Below are 13,398 nucleotides of genomic sequence, written 5' to 3' on the forward strand. Positions count from 1 at the left end.
TTACAGAATGAAAATCAACTTTTTTTTTTATTACATGATACACTGGATCATTAAACATAATGGCAATGTGAGCAAATGGAAATGAGTCTTGGGTCCTATATCACGGGCCACTTGTTATTTTAACATCTCAACTTTAATAGGTAGATTATTAAAACGGTTTTACAAAGGTTTAGGAAAACTGATATACAGCTGCCATCTCTTCTGATCGCTCCCTATGGATCAAGAGTTAAATTGCATAAAAAGAATACATTTAATATAAGCTGTTCAAAGTCAGATTCAGAAACATCAGCATAAAAGAGTATCAATAAAATGAAACCAGTAAGTCTATCAGCAGAGAAGTAATTATTCTTTCATATCCAGCTATTTATGAATACATATTTCCTGACACTATTACATGGATCTGTCTAAAGCCACCGAAGCTCAGTTTATAGCTTCAGTATGTTCTCTTTAGTCCATTAGTAAATGCCTCATTACTGAAAATCTCATTCACACAACTCCAGCAAAAACGTATCTGCAGTTGCTGATGGTTGTCACTTCTACTTAAACTGAAAGCCATCAGAAGTAGAACCTGTCAGACATGATCAATTCACTCAGCTACAACTCAAAGATTAAAATCTACTGTACAACGTTTTCTTTATTTTGCAGCTGTAGAAAGCTTACCACAAAAGTGTTCTTAGAAGTTCTGAGCATACTTGAATAGGACAGAATATATTATTCAAGCTACAGAATACATTATTGATTAAAAATAGCAACAAAAAACAAATATAAATTAAAATTATATATTGAACACCTATACTTTGCTCTTTTTGGACAGATAACTGTTTAATCACTCAGTGACAAAACTGTTTGTTAAGCCAAATATTCAATTCTAGTCATCAGTAGTGTTAACACCAGCAACTTCAATTTCTAACACTGATAAAGCCTGACCAGCTCAATTTTGGGTCCTATCAAAGGACAAACACAGTACTTCATTCATAAAGTAATCTTTACAATTTTCACTCTTAGCCCCTGAAGTAATACATACTTATTGCATCTCCTTCTTCTACATCTGAGTGAGGAAAAAGAATTATTGAAGAATTAACAGAAGTTCTACACTAAGAAAACCTTGAGAAACTGTATTTTTCCCCAAAAATTGAGATAGAATTCAGATAGATTTTGTATATATTAAGAAACATATAATGCAGTATATTTATCATGCAAGAATAAACAGTCACCGTGAAGGAGGGTTTTGGGATACAGGAAACTGCTCTTGCAAGACACTGAAGTTAACTGGAGTTAAGGATATTCAGCAACTTGAAGAAACAGGCTCATCTTTTGCAACTATTTGGACATTTAGAGAAATAAAGTCACTACATGCATGAACTATTTGCAGATAGTAAATAGTTTCTGGTTACTGTGTGCTGGTTTCAGAAACTGAACAGATTTTTCAAAATTAGGATTTATGTAAGTATGCAGTGTGCTGTAGTAGTGTTAGTCCGAAGACAATAGGGACAAGGCAGGTGAGGTATCTTCTTTGGACTAACTTCTGTTGGCGAGAGAGACATGCTTTCGAGCTTACACACAGGTCTTCTTGTCCAAGCCTGAAAGCTTGTCTCTCTCACTATCAGAAGTTAGTTCAATAAAAGATATTACCTAACCCAGCTTGTCTCTATTTATGTAAGTGAGGGACTAATTGCTTTTCTAAATCCATATATGGGATAAGAAGGAGCTGTGCAAGCTTCTTCATGGGGCTCTTTCCATGCCACTGAATCTTGAAATGCAGTAAGGTTTGCTATTCCTGTCCTGTCTCTTATGCAAAGAGAAACAATCAAGTCACACTATATTGTGACTGTGTGATGCAGACCAGCAAACTCCTTTCCATTCATGACTTAATGCACAAGCCTCTCATCTTGATGATCTGGGCTCAATATCTGGCTTAATGTCCCACACCAACAAAGTCCTAAGTGAAACACATCTGCTCAGCATTAAAGAATTATGTTTTTCTCAAAATGAAAAGGCTTTTAACTTACTTTTATAAAATATATGAAAAGTATTTCAAATTTAAAGTAAAAAGGATTCAATAATTATTACAGAAATGCATGTGTACAAATATACCAGAAAAGTGTTCTTGTGTAGCCACATCAGTTCTGTAATTCTTTCCAAGTGGTCTAAGTCTATATATGCTGACATTTTTAATTAACCTTACAAGGAACTACACCCATCTGTTGCATAACACAGATGGACTCTAAATAAAGGTGGCATTTAGCATATACTAGGAACCTTAGAGAGGAAGCTTTAAGACCAGAGGTTGCCTAATAAGGGTGATTTCCTCTACATGCTTCAATTTACTTCATTTTTATATTAGAACACAAAGAGTCTTTAAAAATTCCTCAAAGTTTTTTCTCAAATGAAAGTATCTACCTACTTTTGCACTATTTCTTCACAGAGTCACTTAAAAAAAAAAAAAGTCTAGTGGCCATTTAGCTGTATAAAATCGGTCAAAATCTCTATATTGCCAACTTCTGAATGCCTTGAAAAAACAACACTTCTTTAAATATGTTTGCTATATACAACATGCCTCCTGCCTTTTGACTGCTCTACAACAGTCAAAACTTTACAAAGTATTCATTAATCAAGCACATGGATAGCAAAGACCACATAATCTCTTGAGTGGAACCTAGAAAAGGACAAGAGAAAGGTTAAGTGGTCTTCAAGTGCATGTTGTTCAGCAAAATGGATTATATAACCAGACACAATGAACTCTAATGAATCAGGAAGGTCAACCGTAGGCAGCTGCAAACCATACATTTTACAAATTACTAAGTGAAAAATAACATCACTGCACTCTCCTTACATACCCAGTTCCTTGTCTCCAAACGAAGAAACACAGTATTCGTGCCACTTAATGAATTTAGAACATCTGAGGGAAGGAGGTAGTATGTATGAACTGTAGCCTTCTAAAGGTCACATATTTAAAATAAGCCTTACATTAAACTACAAGAGGTGATTCAAAACCTGTTACCTCCAATGCATTAAACACATTTTGAACCCGCAGTCTGAAGACTTGTTTGATTTAAAAATCTTGGCACATCAGACATTTTGAAGCTTATCTGCAGTGACATCCGAAAGGTACAAGATGAGCTCATTACAGTAGCTCATATCAGTAATACTAACTCGACGAAGTCATACTATGCTTTCTACCCCAGGTTCCTATTACCAGAAGTTTATCAATTGGTGATAATTATTTCCAGGACAAAAACAACAAGTCTCAGGATAAAGATGATTTAAATAATCTGAAAAAATTGTTCAGGCATTCTGCCTCTTTCTCCACCCAACTATTACCCCCTTCCCACCTCAACTCCTTGCCTCGTCTCCTTCCCCAGCCAGTCCAGTTCACCCTTCCAAGATCCTCATCCATTCTTTCTTTCCTCTCACCCCCCACTGGCTCCCCAGACCTCTCATCAAAACTCAGCCTCTCCTCTGGCTCCCTGTCCCAGACTCTTTGCTCAAACAGTCCACGCTCTCCCCCAGTACTCTAGCTCCTTGCTAGATCAGTTGCCCATACACCCATTCCCTACCACGTTGGTTCATAGTCAGAGTCTTCTTGTCCAGCCAGTCCCAGGTCTTCCCCCTATCCCTACAACTGCTAATTCAAATCTCATTATCCTGCCCAGGCAACTGGCTCCCACTCTCCCACTGTGACTTTTCCCATCTTCCTCATCCACCCATGACTACGAGTCCTATCCTCCATGCCCATCCAGTCCCAGTCTTACCAGACTCCTTGTGCTAATACAGGGATCAGCAACCTTTCAGAAGTGGTGTTCCGAGTCTTCATTTATTCTCTCTAATTGAAGGTTTCGCATGCCAGTAATACATTTTAACGTTTTTAGAACGTCTCTTTCCAGAAGTCTATAATATATAACTTAACTATTGCTGTATGTAAAGTAAGGTTTTTAAAACATTTAAGAAGCTTCATTTAAAAATTAAATTAAAATGTAGAGCCCCCCGGACCAGTGGCCAGGATCCGGGCAGTGTTAGTGCCACTGAAAATCAGCTTGCATGCTGCCTTCAGCACGCATGCCATAGATTGCTTACCCCTGTGTGAATATATACTTCTTTCACACACACACACACACACACACACACCCCCACACCCCTTGGTCCGGCCTTTGTGTCCTCTGCATTTGAATCAAATGGCTGTCTCCTTCATGCCGTCTGGGTGCCAGCAGGGGGTTCACTGAGAGCACAGGATAGGCTCCCTGCTCTCAGTCCCAGTGCCCAACCCAACTCCAGCCCAGAGTAGATGGGAGTGGCGATACTCAGACCTCACTGGTTCAGGAGCAAAATTAGCGATCAACATTACCCAAAAAAGCCTTATATATAAAAAATAATATATAAAAAAATAATAAAAAATAATAATACTTAGTCATTTTGCTGCAAGCTTTTTTTATTTAATTTTTATATATATAAAATAAATTCTCACAACAAAATGACTGACCAAGTATTCATTTAATCAACAGCAATTGGTTAATAATATAGTAAACTCTTCCTGATTGGTTAATAATTAAATCACACACTCTTAATATGTGCTGCAAAGAGCTACAGGAGACACATTAAAGAGCCACTTGCAGCTTGCAAGCCTCAGTCTGAGTATCACTGCATTAGAGGGACAGTCATCTTCATTCCTGTTGCCCTGGGCTAAAGAAGCTCAGTCACCATCAGGGGACAGCACATGTGCAGTCGGGCCAGTGCTAAGAGCTGGGAGAGGTTCGGCATACTCAGCGAGCATGGAATCTTCAGATATTTTAGCTGCAATGCACAAGCAAGTCTCTACAAAGCACATGCAAACTGAAATATAACATTTGGAGGGATTTTTACAAGGATGGCAAAAGATACATCCCTGACACAAATATGAAGTCCCTGTTCCAAAGTATGGGGATAGTAGACCATTTCAAAGAAGATGTCTCAAACATTTAACACAGGCAAAACAATGTATTTTTTTCCCCTAAGCCTGGTCTCAGAAACAGCTGAACCTTTCTAGGAGGAAATTAAAAATCACCCTGAGGCAGACACCCAGTATGGAAAATTATACCCTATGTGGTTAAAGACTGGCAAAGTATACACAGCTGAAAACGGGGTCTTATAATGGGAAGTGTTGGGCAACCTTAATAATAGGTGGTGCCAGTGGCCCTGGCTACAATATGGTTATTTAAAATGCAGTTATAAAGTTTAAAGTTTAGTGGATTTGCTGTAAAAAGCAATATTTGAGACTCATTCTGAAATAAAATTAAGTAGACTCAAAAAAAGGCCAAATAAAAGGAGAAACCCAACAGTTATTTCAGAGGTCTTTTATAATTTGAACAGAAAGTGGAAGAATATTAACACAGTAAGCAGTCCTCCTCCAATAGGTCACACTGTATAAATATCCCGTGTGATAGCCATTGCAGAGCAGAGCAATAACATTTAAGAAAAATTAGAACACATATTTGCCAAGCATGTAATTGCAATACCTCAATCACAGCATATAAACAGCCTGCAGCCTCAATTTGCAATACTTGTTTCACTAAAATAATATCTGCTCACATTATCAATAGCCTGTGACAACAGCAAGTACACTCCAAATCCCAGGCATTCAGTATTTAAACCCAGCAAATAAAATTTCATGTGTGTCTTACTCAGTTCTCTCTATCATAGACCTAGCACGAGTCTGCCAAACCTACCTACCAGCATATTAATAGCAAATGGAGGCAGAGGGAGAGACGTTACTTTTGTTGAAGTAGCTTGTGCATGACTAATAATTAATGCAGTTTTATATGAAATAATGTGGTCTACATTAAAATGTATCAAAGTTTTAGGTTTTCAGCATTATGCCCTGAGGTTGCTTTTGAATTCTACTGCTGCAAGCTTAACAGGGTGGATGTGGGTGGGGAGTTTTGTGGCATACTCCCTATTTTCCCAAAGCACCCCAAAACCTTGCACCATAACTCCACAAGGCTGGAGCTCCACAGTTGTGGGAAGGAGGCAAGTCCAGATAACACTAGGGAATGCTTACCTTTCCATGACCTCATTTTCCCCTTCACAATCTCATATTTTAGCAGAATGAAGGCTGGCACTGGACCTCTATGCAAAAAACTCCAGTCCTCCCTGGATATCCTGGAATTTAACTATCTATGTCCCTGACAATCTTGGAATATCAGAACGCATGGAAGCAAGCATCCCCCTCCCTACAAAGGGTCAATTAAGGGAAACCAAAATTTATCCAGACAGTTTCCTGGTGATTACAGGTTTTCCTATGTAAGTGTCAATCTGGGCCTTTGCACACCCTAACAGCCTTGCAAAACTATACACAGTAAATGGTTGTGGAAGCAGTAATGTTAATTATAAGACTCTAAAGGAAAGGGCCAGGTGTACTCATGCTCTATCACTTAAAATCAAAGCATCTAAACTTACATTAACATTGCAGACAGAGGGCATTTTCATTTAAAAACTGGGAGTTTAGTTACAATCTATCCATCCATAAAAGGTACAACAGTTTGATTTTCATATCAGCATCCCTCGTTTCCCGGAACAACAAACCATAAAGGGATAGGCAACATCTATTTTCCCCATCCCTATCTTACCCTTACCACCTTAAATCACACAAGCCCACCAGTATTGGTTTGATGCTTAGGGTTCCCCCAGCCCCTGCAAGATATGTTTTTTATGCAGCACTGTAAATGCTTCTGCAAGCATCCCCATAAATCACTACTGGCACCAGCATGTTCACCAGTCAGCCACTTCGTGCTTTTTAATAATTTGACACCATGACCCAACCTTGACCCACCCTGGTGATTGCTACCCTGCTATGAAATATCAATTCTGAATTATAAGGAAGCTTTGCAAAGAGACAGAAAGGTGAGGAAAAAATAAAAAGGAAAGACCCAAGTTAGTCTGTTGAAACAATATGCTCTGGTTGCCAAAATACCCAGCTGTGTACTACATAGAAGAAAATCCCCAAAAAGGAGTTCACTGCTTCTATGAAATGAGTTGTAATGCTGACTTTGAAGAAACACAATCAGCACAATGAACAGTGAAACAAAATGTTATCTCTGCACATTCTCAAAGAAAAATATTCACCTGCACCAATGCCTCCTTCATAGCAGTCCAGTTTGAGACTCTCCATGCACATTCAAGTACCAGATAAGGATTTATATGGCCCTTTGACTGGCCATACTCTGTCAAAGGTTCCCACTGGTTCAACTCTTTTGAGCAGCTACGAAAATGAAAACATGATGTTAGCAAGAGTTACTTAAAAGTTACTTCAAGCATTTCATATCAGGAGAGCATCTGCATTCATGTATGTTTGAAAAATGCTTAGAAGGCATTGCAGTAGTTATAAATAGACTGCAGGATTAAAAACAAACAACAACAAAAACCATAATATAGAAGTGTATGAAGAGGGGGAACTGCACTTTCATGTGACCCAGATCACAATATTAAATGGGGAAACAAATTCCATGTGAAATCTGCTTCCACAAACAGCAAATTATACTTTTGCAATGATTTATGTATAGCTGTTCTGAAGTCTGTTAAAGGAGTAGCAACATAAAGTTGTATTCCCCTAAGTTGCTCTGTATCGTAAATGCGCCGGGCTTAGTTTATTTTAGTAATCGATGTTTTAAACTACTAGAGTACTACTTTTGTAACAACATCGTTCTGCTCCAATTTCAAAATGTTACCGAATCCAATGGTCTTCCCAGAGTTGATACTCAGGGAAGATAGCAGGGGAGGCATTATTTCGTTCATGTTCCTTTTTGGCTTTTTCCATTGCTTTTTCGTAAGTTTCTTGTGCCTAAAAGAAAAATTAAAAAAAGGCACTTCATTTTAGATTTATATCTGCTCTAAACATATATCTGATTGCATTTCATTAAGATTTTTTTTTGAAGACACGTACGTGATTTAAAAACTCTATTTAAATACCTTTATTAACCGATCCTATAATAAATTAGGAGGGTTAACTTATTTTCCTATTTACAATTTTATGTTTCTTAGTCAAATTAATGATGTACTGCAGGAAACTAGTTCTGGCTATATTCAAACATATCTTAGCAAGGTACCATATAGAGTCTTCAACTAATACTTCATACAGAAGAAGCTTTATTTGAGACATTAGCCTCAACTCAAATGAATTTTTTATTTGTTTGTTCTTATTAATAACAAAGATATATGTTTAGAGCATACTAAAAGCCCACACATTTTGTGGGCTTTTAGTATGCTTATATGGATAGTTAATTGATATAGAGCAAAGTTTAATAATGTCCTTATATTGTGCAAACACTACCTGTTCAAAAAAGCCATGTTGTTCATAAGCAATAGCAGTTGCTGTTTCTGGAAATTTACAGCGCTTTTGCCATAGTCCAGCCCACATATCCTCCTCTTGTAACAGAGAGTAAAGCTCAGCTAGGGAATCCAGTATTTCCTAAAAAACACAGCAAATAACCAAGCACATTCTTCTAAGGTCAAAATGTTGCTGTAATATTTTTGTGAACAATGTTTGTATTAAGTAAATGCCTTACACATTAAAGCATGTTAGTTGGTGTATTTTAAAGTACAGCGTATGATAAAAACCCACACAACATAGGGTAAGAAAAAAGGACATGAAAATAACAATTAAGTTCTAAATATGACATTCATAATTTTTATGTCTAGACCTCCACTGTATGATCACTCTGAAAACCCAGGAAGTAAATGGTCTGCTATCACTGGATATATAAAAAATTAACAATGCCTCATATTACAATTCAATTCAACTTCTCTCAAAACTTGCTCATGTGCTGACCTAGCTTGTCTCCACTAGCATATTAGGTCTTTTTATAGTAACTAACATAATAGCTACACACTTCAGCACTCAGTGTGGACAGATACTTTTACGTTTAACTTTTGTGTAGCTGGTTATGGTCACCCTAGGTCTCCTCTGCCTTTATTAGGCTATTATAATTTAATTAATGTTATTCCTTACCTGTTGAGGAGGGGTTATGCTTTCCTGCTCATAAAATTCTGTTGTCTGTTTAGGTTTAATCTGAAGGCTCAAGCCTTTTTCAAAGGCTTGATGCTCCAGCATCAGTGTGGAACGGAACCACAGGTTGTGAGTTTTACCCAAGTACTTAAGCACACAGGGCCTGATGGGAATGGGAGGAACACACTGTGACATTGCTTCCACAAAACAGTTTAGTGCACTCGGCTGGCAGTCTCGCTGCACTTGGTGGCTACCACTGCATAAGAAAGGGCTTATTTCACCTGCAAGAGCCTGGAATTAAAACAACAGAAATAGTGACTATTTCATTCACACTTTTCCAACAGTTAGGTCATATTTAAAGTCTTACTAATACCTACAGATCAGGGAATTTTCATATAGTAGTTAAAACATGAAAAGATTAATTCCCTTTGAAATCTGAAGGGTCCAATTTCTTTCAAAAGCAACCAGTATTAAGACATATAGCTGGAGGAAACACTAGAAATTGATATTTTTTAAATTGAGGGAACAAGTAATTATGGCAGAAAATTACAATCTACTGAAACACCAGCTACTACTAAAAAGACACAAAAATGATTCTCACGTGCTGCTGTCTATCAGATAAGATTTTCCACAATCGGGAGAAAAGCTGGATCCAAGTTTTCTCTGCTAACAGTGTAGAGATATGACACAACTGAACAAAGGCACTTAATAATGCTCCAGTCTAGAAATAAAGAGAAACAATTAGGGATGTAACAAAAAAAAAAAAAAGAAAAACCTTTCAATGAATTTGCACCATGGAAGAGTTACTGTATGATACAGTCCAACAGCTAAGCTTCCCCAAGATGTGTGCAAGCAGTTACATTACTTGTTTTCCCAAGTGTTCCATAACCAATATAATTTTTCAAAAGTTCCCTTAGATGGAAAGAGAAAACTACTGTGAAATAAATGTAATCATATTTCCATGTTTATTAAGACAACAACTCATGACTATAAAAGCTACAAATAAAAAAGTAAGACACTCTCAAGGAAGAGAAGAGAAAAAGGTGACCAGTGGGGGTGCCAACTATTTGGTGGTAAGACAAAACAAGCAGGCTAAATGGCTAGATCTACTGATGTGATCAGAGTATCACAAAATAGCGCTCATCTAACAACTAGCTTCTTATGAAATATTAAAAGCCAATGCTGTTTATAATCTGTTACCATGCTTTACAAATTGATGTAATCCTTTCTTGTGTTTTCGTGGCACTAGTTTTCTTACCTAAACGCAACAGATACTCAGTTCAATTCTAAATGCAACAGGCATATCTGGCAAAACCTGAAATTTGTGTGTACTGAAGTTAGGAGCCCAATCACCTGATTTTATCCTCTCAAAGGCAGGGTTTTCCAGATGCCCTGTGTTTACCCACATTTGGCCCGTAAGACTTAGTACCAGCATGATAGTATACAATTTCCACTGACAAAGGTAACTGGAAAAACAATTAGTAACTTTTCAAATTGTCAGTATAACTAAACAGTTGTCACTGTATTCCTAAAAGAAGACACGCACTCAGCCTCCTTAACCTCAGGTTCTGGAGGTTAATCAGGACCTTATTATTGCTTGCAAAAGTTCAAGACTGTTGAGGTGGCCAAAGCAATCAGCACCACAAATACCACAGGAGCAGCAATGGCAGCCATGAAAGTGACATCAAATATATTAGCAGTGGGATAGGACCAGGTAAAACAGGCTGCAAAGATTATACCTCTTGAATCTCTGAGCCCTATTGTTTTCAGAACTTGTGCAAAGGGAAGATGATGCTTTTTTTTCCCAAATGGAAGAGAGAAATATGACGGAATAGGTCAGGGGTCGGCAACCGATGGCACGCGAGCCGTTTTTTAATGGCACGCGACTGCCTGCTGGGACTCCGTGTGCCATTAAAAATCCTGCTGACACAGCAAGCTGCAGGGTCCGCGCTCCCCGGCCGGAGCGCTGGCCGAGCGCAGCAAGCCGCCAGCCCCTCCTCCGCCTTCCCCTGGAGCCCTGGTGCCATGCGTGCAGCGCTCTGGGGTCCGGGGCTGCGCGCTCCCGTGGGGCAGCGTTTGGCTCCGTGGGGAGGGAGACGCTCCCCGCTTATCCGGAGCCCTGCTGCCACACGCGCAGTGCTCTGAGGGGCAGGGCCGGGCTGCGTGCGCGCGCATGGAGGCAGGGCTCCAGATGAGCAGGGAGTCTCATGGTAAGGGGTTCGGGGCTGGGGGTTGGATAAGGGGTGGGGGCAGTCAAGGGACAGGCAGCAGGGTGGGTGGGATCCCGAGGGGTGGTGGTTAGGGGCAGGAGTCTCTGGAGGGGGCAGTCAGGGAGCAGGGGGGGTGGATGGGGCATGAGAGTCCCAGGGTCTGTTAGGGGGTGGATAGGGGTCAGGGCATTCGGGGACAGGGAGCAAGGAGGGTCGGGGGGGCAGTTAGGGTGAGGGGGTGGTCAGGAGACAAGGAGCTGGGGAGGTTGGATGAGTCGGGAGTTCTGGGGGGCTGTCAGGAGGCAGGGGTGTGGAGAGGGGTTGGGCAACAGGGAGCAAGGTGGGGTTGTATGGGTCCAGAGTTCAGGGGGGGGTCCCTGTCAAGGGGCGGGGAGCGGTTGGATGGGACATAAGAGTCCAGGGGGTTCTGTCTGGTTGTGGGTAAGGGTTGGGGCAGTCAGGAGACAGGTAGGGTCCTAGGGGGGCAATCAGGGGACAAGGGGCAGGGAGGCTTAGCTATGGGGTGGGGTCCCAGGAGGGGGTAGTCGGGACAAGGAGCGGGGGGGGCAGTAACACAGCCTTCTGCCCTGAGCCCTGACCACCCCCCGCCCCCCACACACACACAGTCCTCTGCCCTGAGCCCTGCACCCCCACACACACCACAGGTCCCTGCCCTGAGCTCTGTACCACCCAGCCCTCTGTTGACTCCTTCACCCCCCACCCATGACCCCAGCCCTGACTCTGGCACCCTTACACATCCCCAGCCCCCCTACCCTGACACCTGCACCCCCCACATCCCATGCACCCCGCACATCCCCACCCCCACCTTGAGCACCAAACGGGAGCTCCTGCACCCCTCACACCAAATGGGAGCTGCCCAGGTAAGTGCCACCACACCCAAACCTCCTGCCCCAAACCTGAGCCCCCTCCCCCATTTTAGCTCCTGGCCAGACCCTTCACCCCCAGCCCTGTTGCTCGGTCCACTCCCACTCTCAGCTCAGTGCAGAGAGAGGAAGAGACTGGGCCAGAACTAGGGAGAAGGTAGGTACCCACTGTATGTGGGCAGGGCTGGGACCCCAGGCCGGCAGTGGGCTGAGTGGGTCCAGCAGCCGGGATCCCGGCTAGCAGGAGCCAGCGGATAGAACCCCTGAGCAGCAGCTCAGCCCACTGCTGGTCTGGGGTCCGGGCTGCCAGACCCTTCCCAGCTGGGGTCCCGCCCGCAGGCCCTACTCAGCCCACTGCCGGCCTAGATGAACAGAACCCCAGACCAGCAACAGGCTGAGCGGGCCGGTGGCGTAATATCAACATTTTAATTTAAATTTTAAATGAAGCTTCTTAAACATTTTGAAAACCTTGTTTATTTTACAATACAACAATAGTTTAGTTATATAATATATAGACTTGTAGAGAGAGACCTTCTAAAAAACATTAAAATGTATTACCGGCACGCGAAACCTTAAATCAGAGTGAATAAATGAAGACTCGGCACACCACTTCTGAAAGGCTGCCGACCCCTGGAACAGGTGAAGGATAGAGTTAGATGCTGGGGGAGAGGACCAGGAGAAAGCCAAATGTATATGTAGGTAGGCTCTAGTTTTCAAAAGACTTATGAAATATTCAGTATTAGCATAAAATAAAATGAACAGTGGAACCAAAGAAACAAAAAAGAATTCATCTGTGCGCACCACAGTTTTGAGATTTCAGTATTTCAGCAATGGTTTTCATGTTATGCGACCAATAACCTATACCAACCTTCACTTCTCGAAGAGAGTCAAGAAACTTGTCATGTCTGTTGGTCAACATGTGTAGCTGGTTGCCTATGTCTTTCTCAGAAAGTTCTTTGGTTTTAGGTGTACTCGTCTGATCTCCTGGAGCCAATTCAATGTCAATCTCCACATCCTACACAAAAGTAAGGCCAATTATAATTCTGACACTTTCAAGTAAATGATTACCACCACTTCATTTCTGTACACATACCAAAAAAAGCGTGCTACTCATTATTTCATCCTTTGTTATCTATTATTGTCATTTTTTTTAGGATTTGAAAATTTAATTCCTACTGTTTAGGGCGAAAGAAAGGGTCAAAGCAGTCATCTAGAGTAGACGGAAGATTAAAAATTAATTCATCTTTGATTATTAGCAGGTAAATATCCCCAATGGTCTGTGATGGGATGTTAGATGGGGTGGGATCAGAGTTACGACAGAGAATTCTTT

The 13,398-nt window shown here is 41.0% G+C and overlaps 1 protein-coding gene across 9 annotated transcripts in view; it reads right to left on the reverse strand.

Annotated features, from left to right (window-relative positions):
* The window catches only part of TRRAP (transformation/transcription domain associated protein), a 170,009-nt gene that overhangs the window by 70,281 nt on the left and 86,330 nt on the right, over positions 1–13,398 (reverse strand). For all 9 annotated transcript variants that reach the window (XM_050966696.1, XM_050966695.1, XM_050966694.1 and 6 more), the window contains 6 exons: positions 12,937–13,083; positions 9,576–9,695; positions 8,978–9,265; positions 8,300–8,437; positions 7,698–7,810; positions 7,096–7,231 (listed from right to left, as the gene is read on the reverse strand). In XM_050966696.1, the coding sequence (XP_050822653.1) occupies positions 7,096–7,231; positions 7,698–7,810; positions 8,300–8,437; positions 8,978–9,265; positions 9,576–9,695; positions 12,937–13,083 (942 nt within the window). The remainder of the gene's footprint in view (positions 1–7,095; positions 7,232–7,697; positions 7,811–8,299; positions 8,438–8,977; positions 9,266–9,575; positions 9,696–12,936; positions 13,084–13,398) is intronic.

The sequence above is a fragment of the Gopherus flavomarginatus genome, chromosome 9 (assembly GCF_025201925.1).
Source record: "Gopherus flavomarginatus isolate rGopFla2 chromosome 9, rGopFla2.mat.asm, whole genome shotgun sequence".
NCBI classification, from domain to species: Eukaryota; Metazoa; Chordata; order Testudines; family Testudinidae; genus Gopherus; species Gopherus flavomarginatus.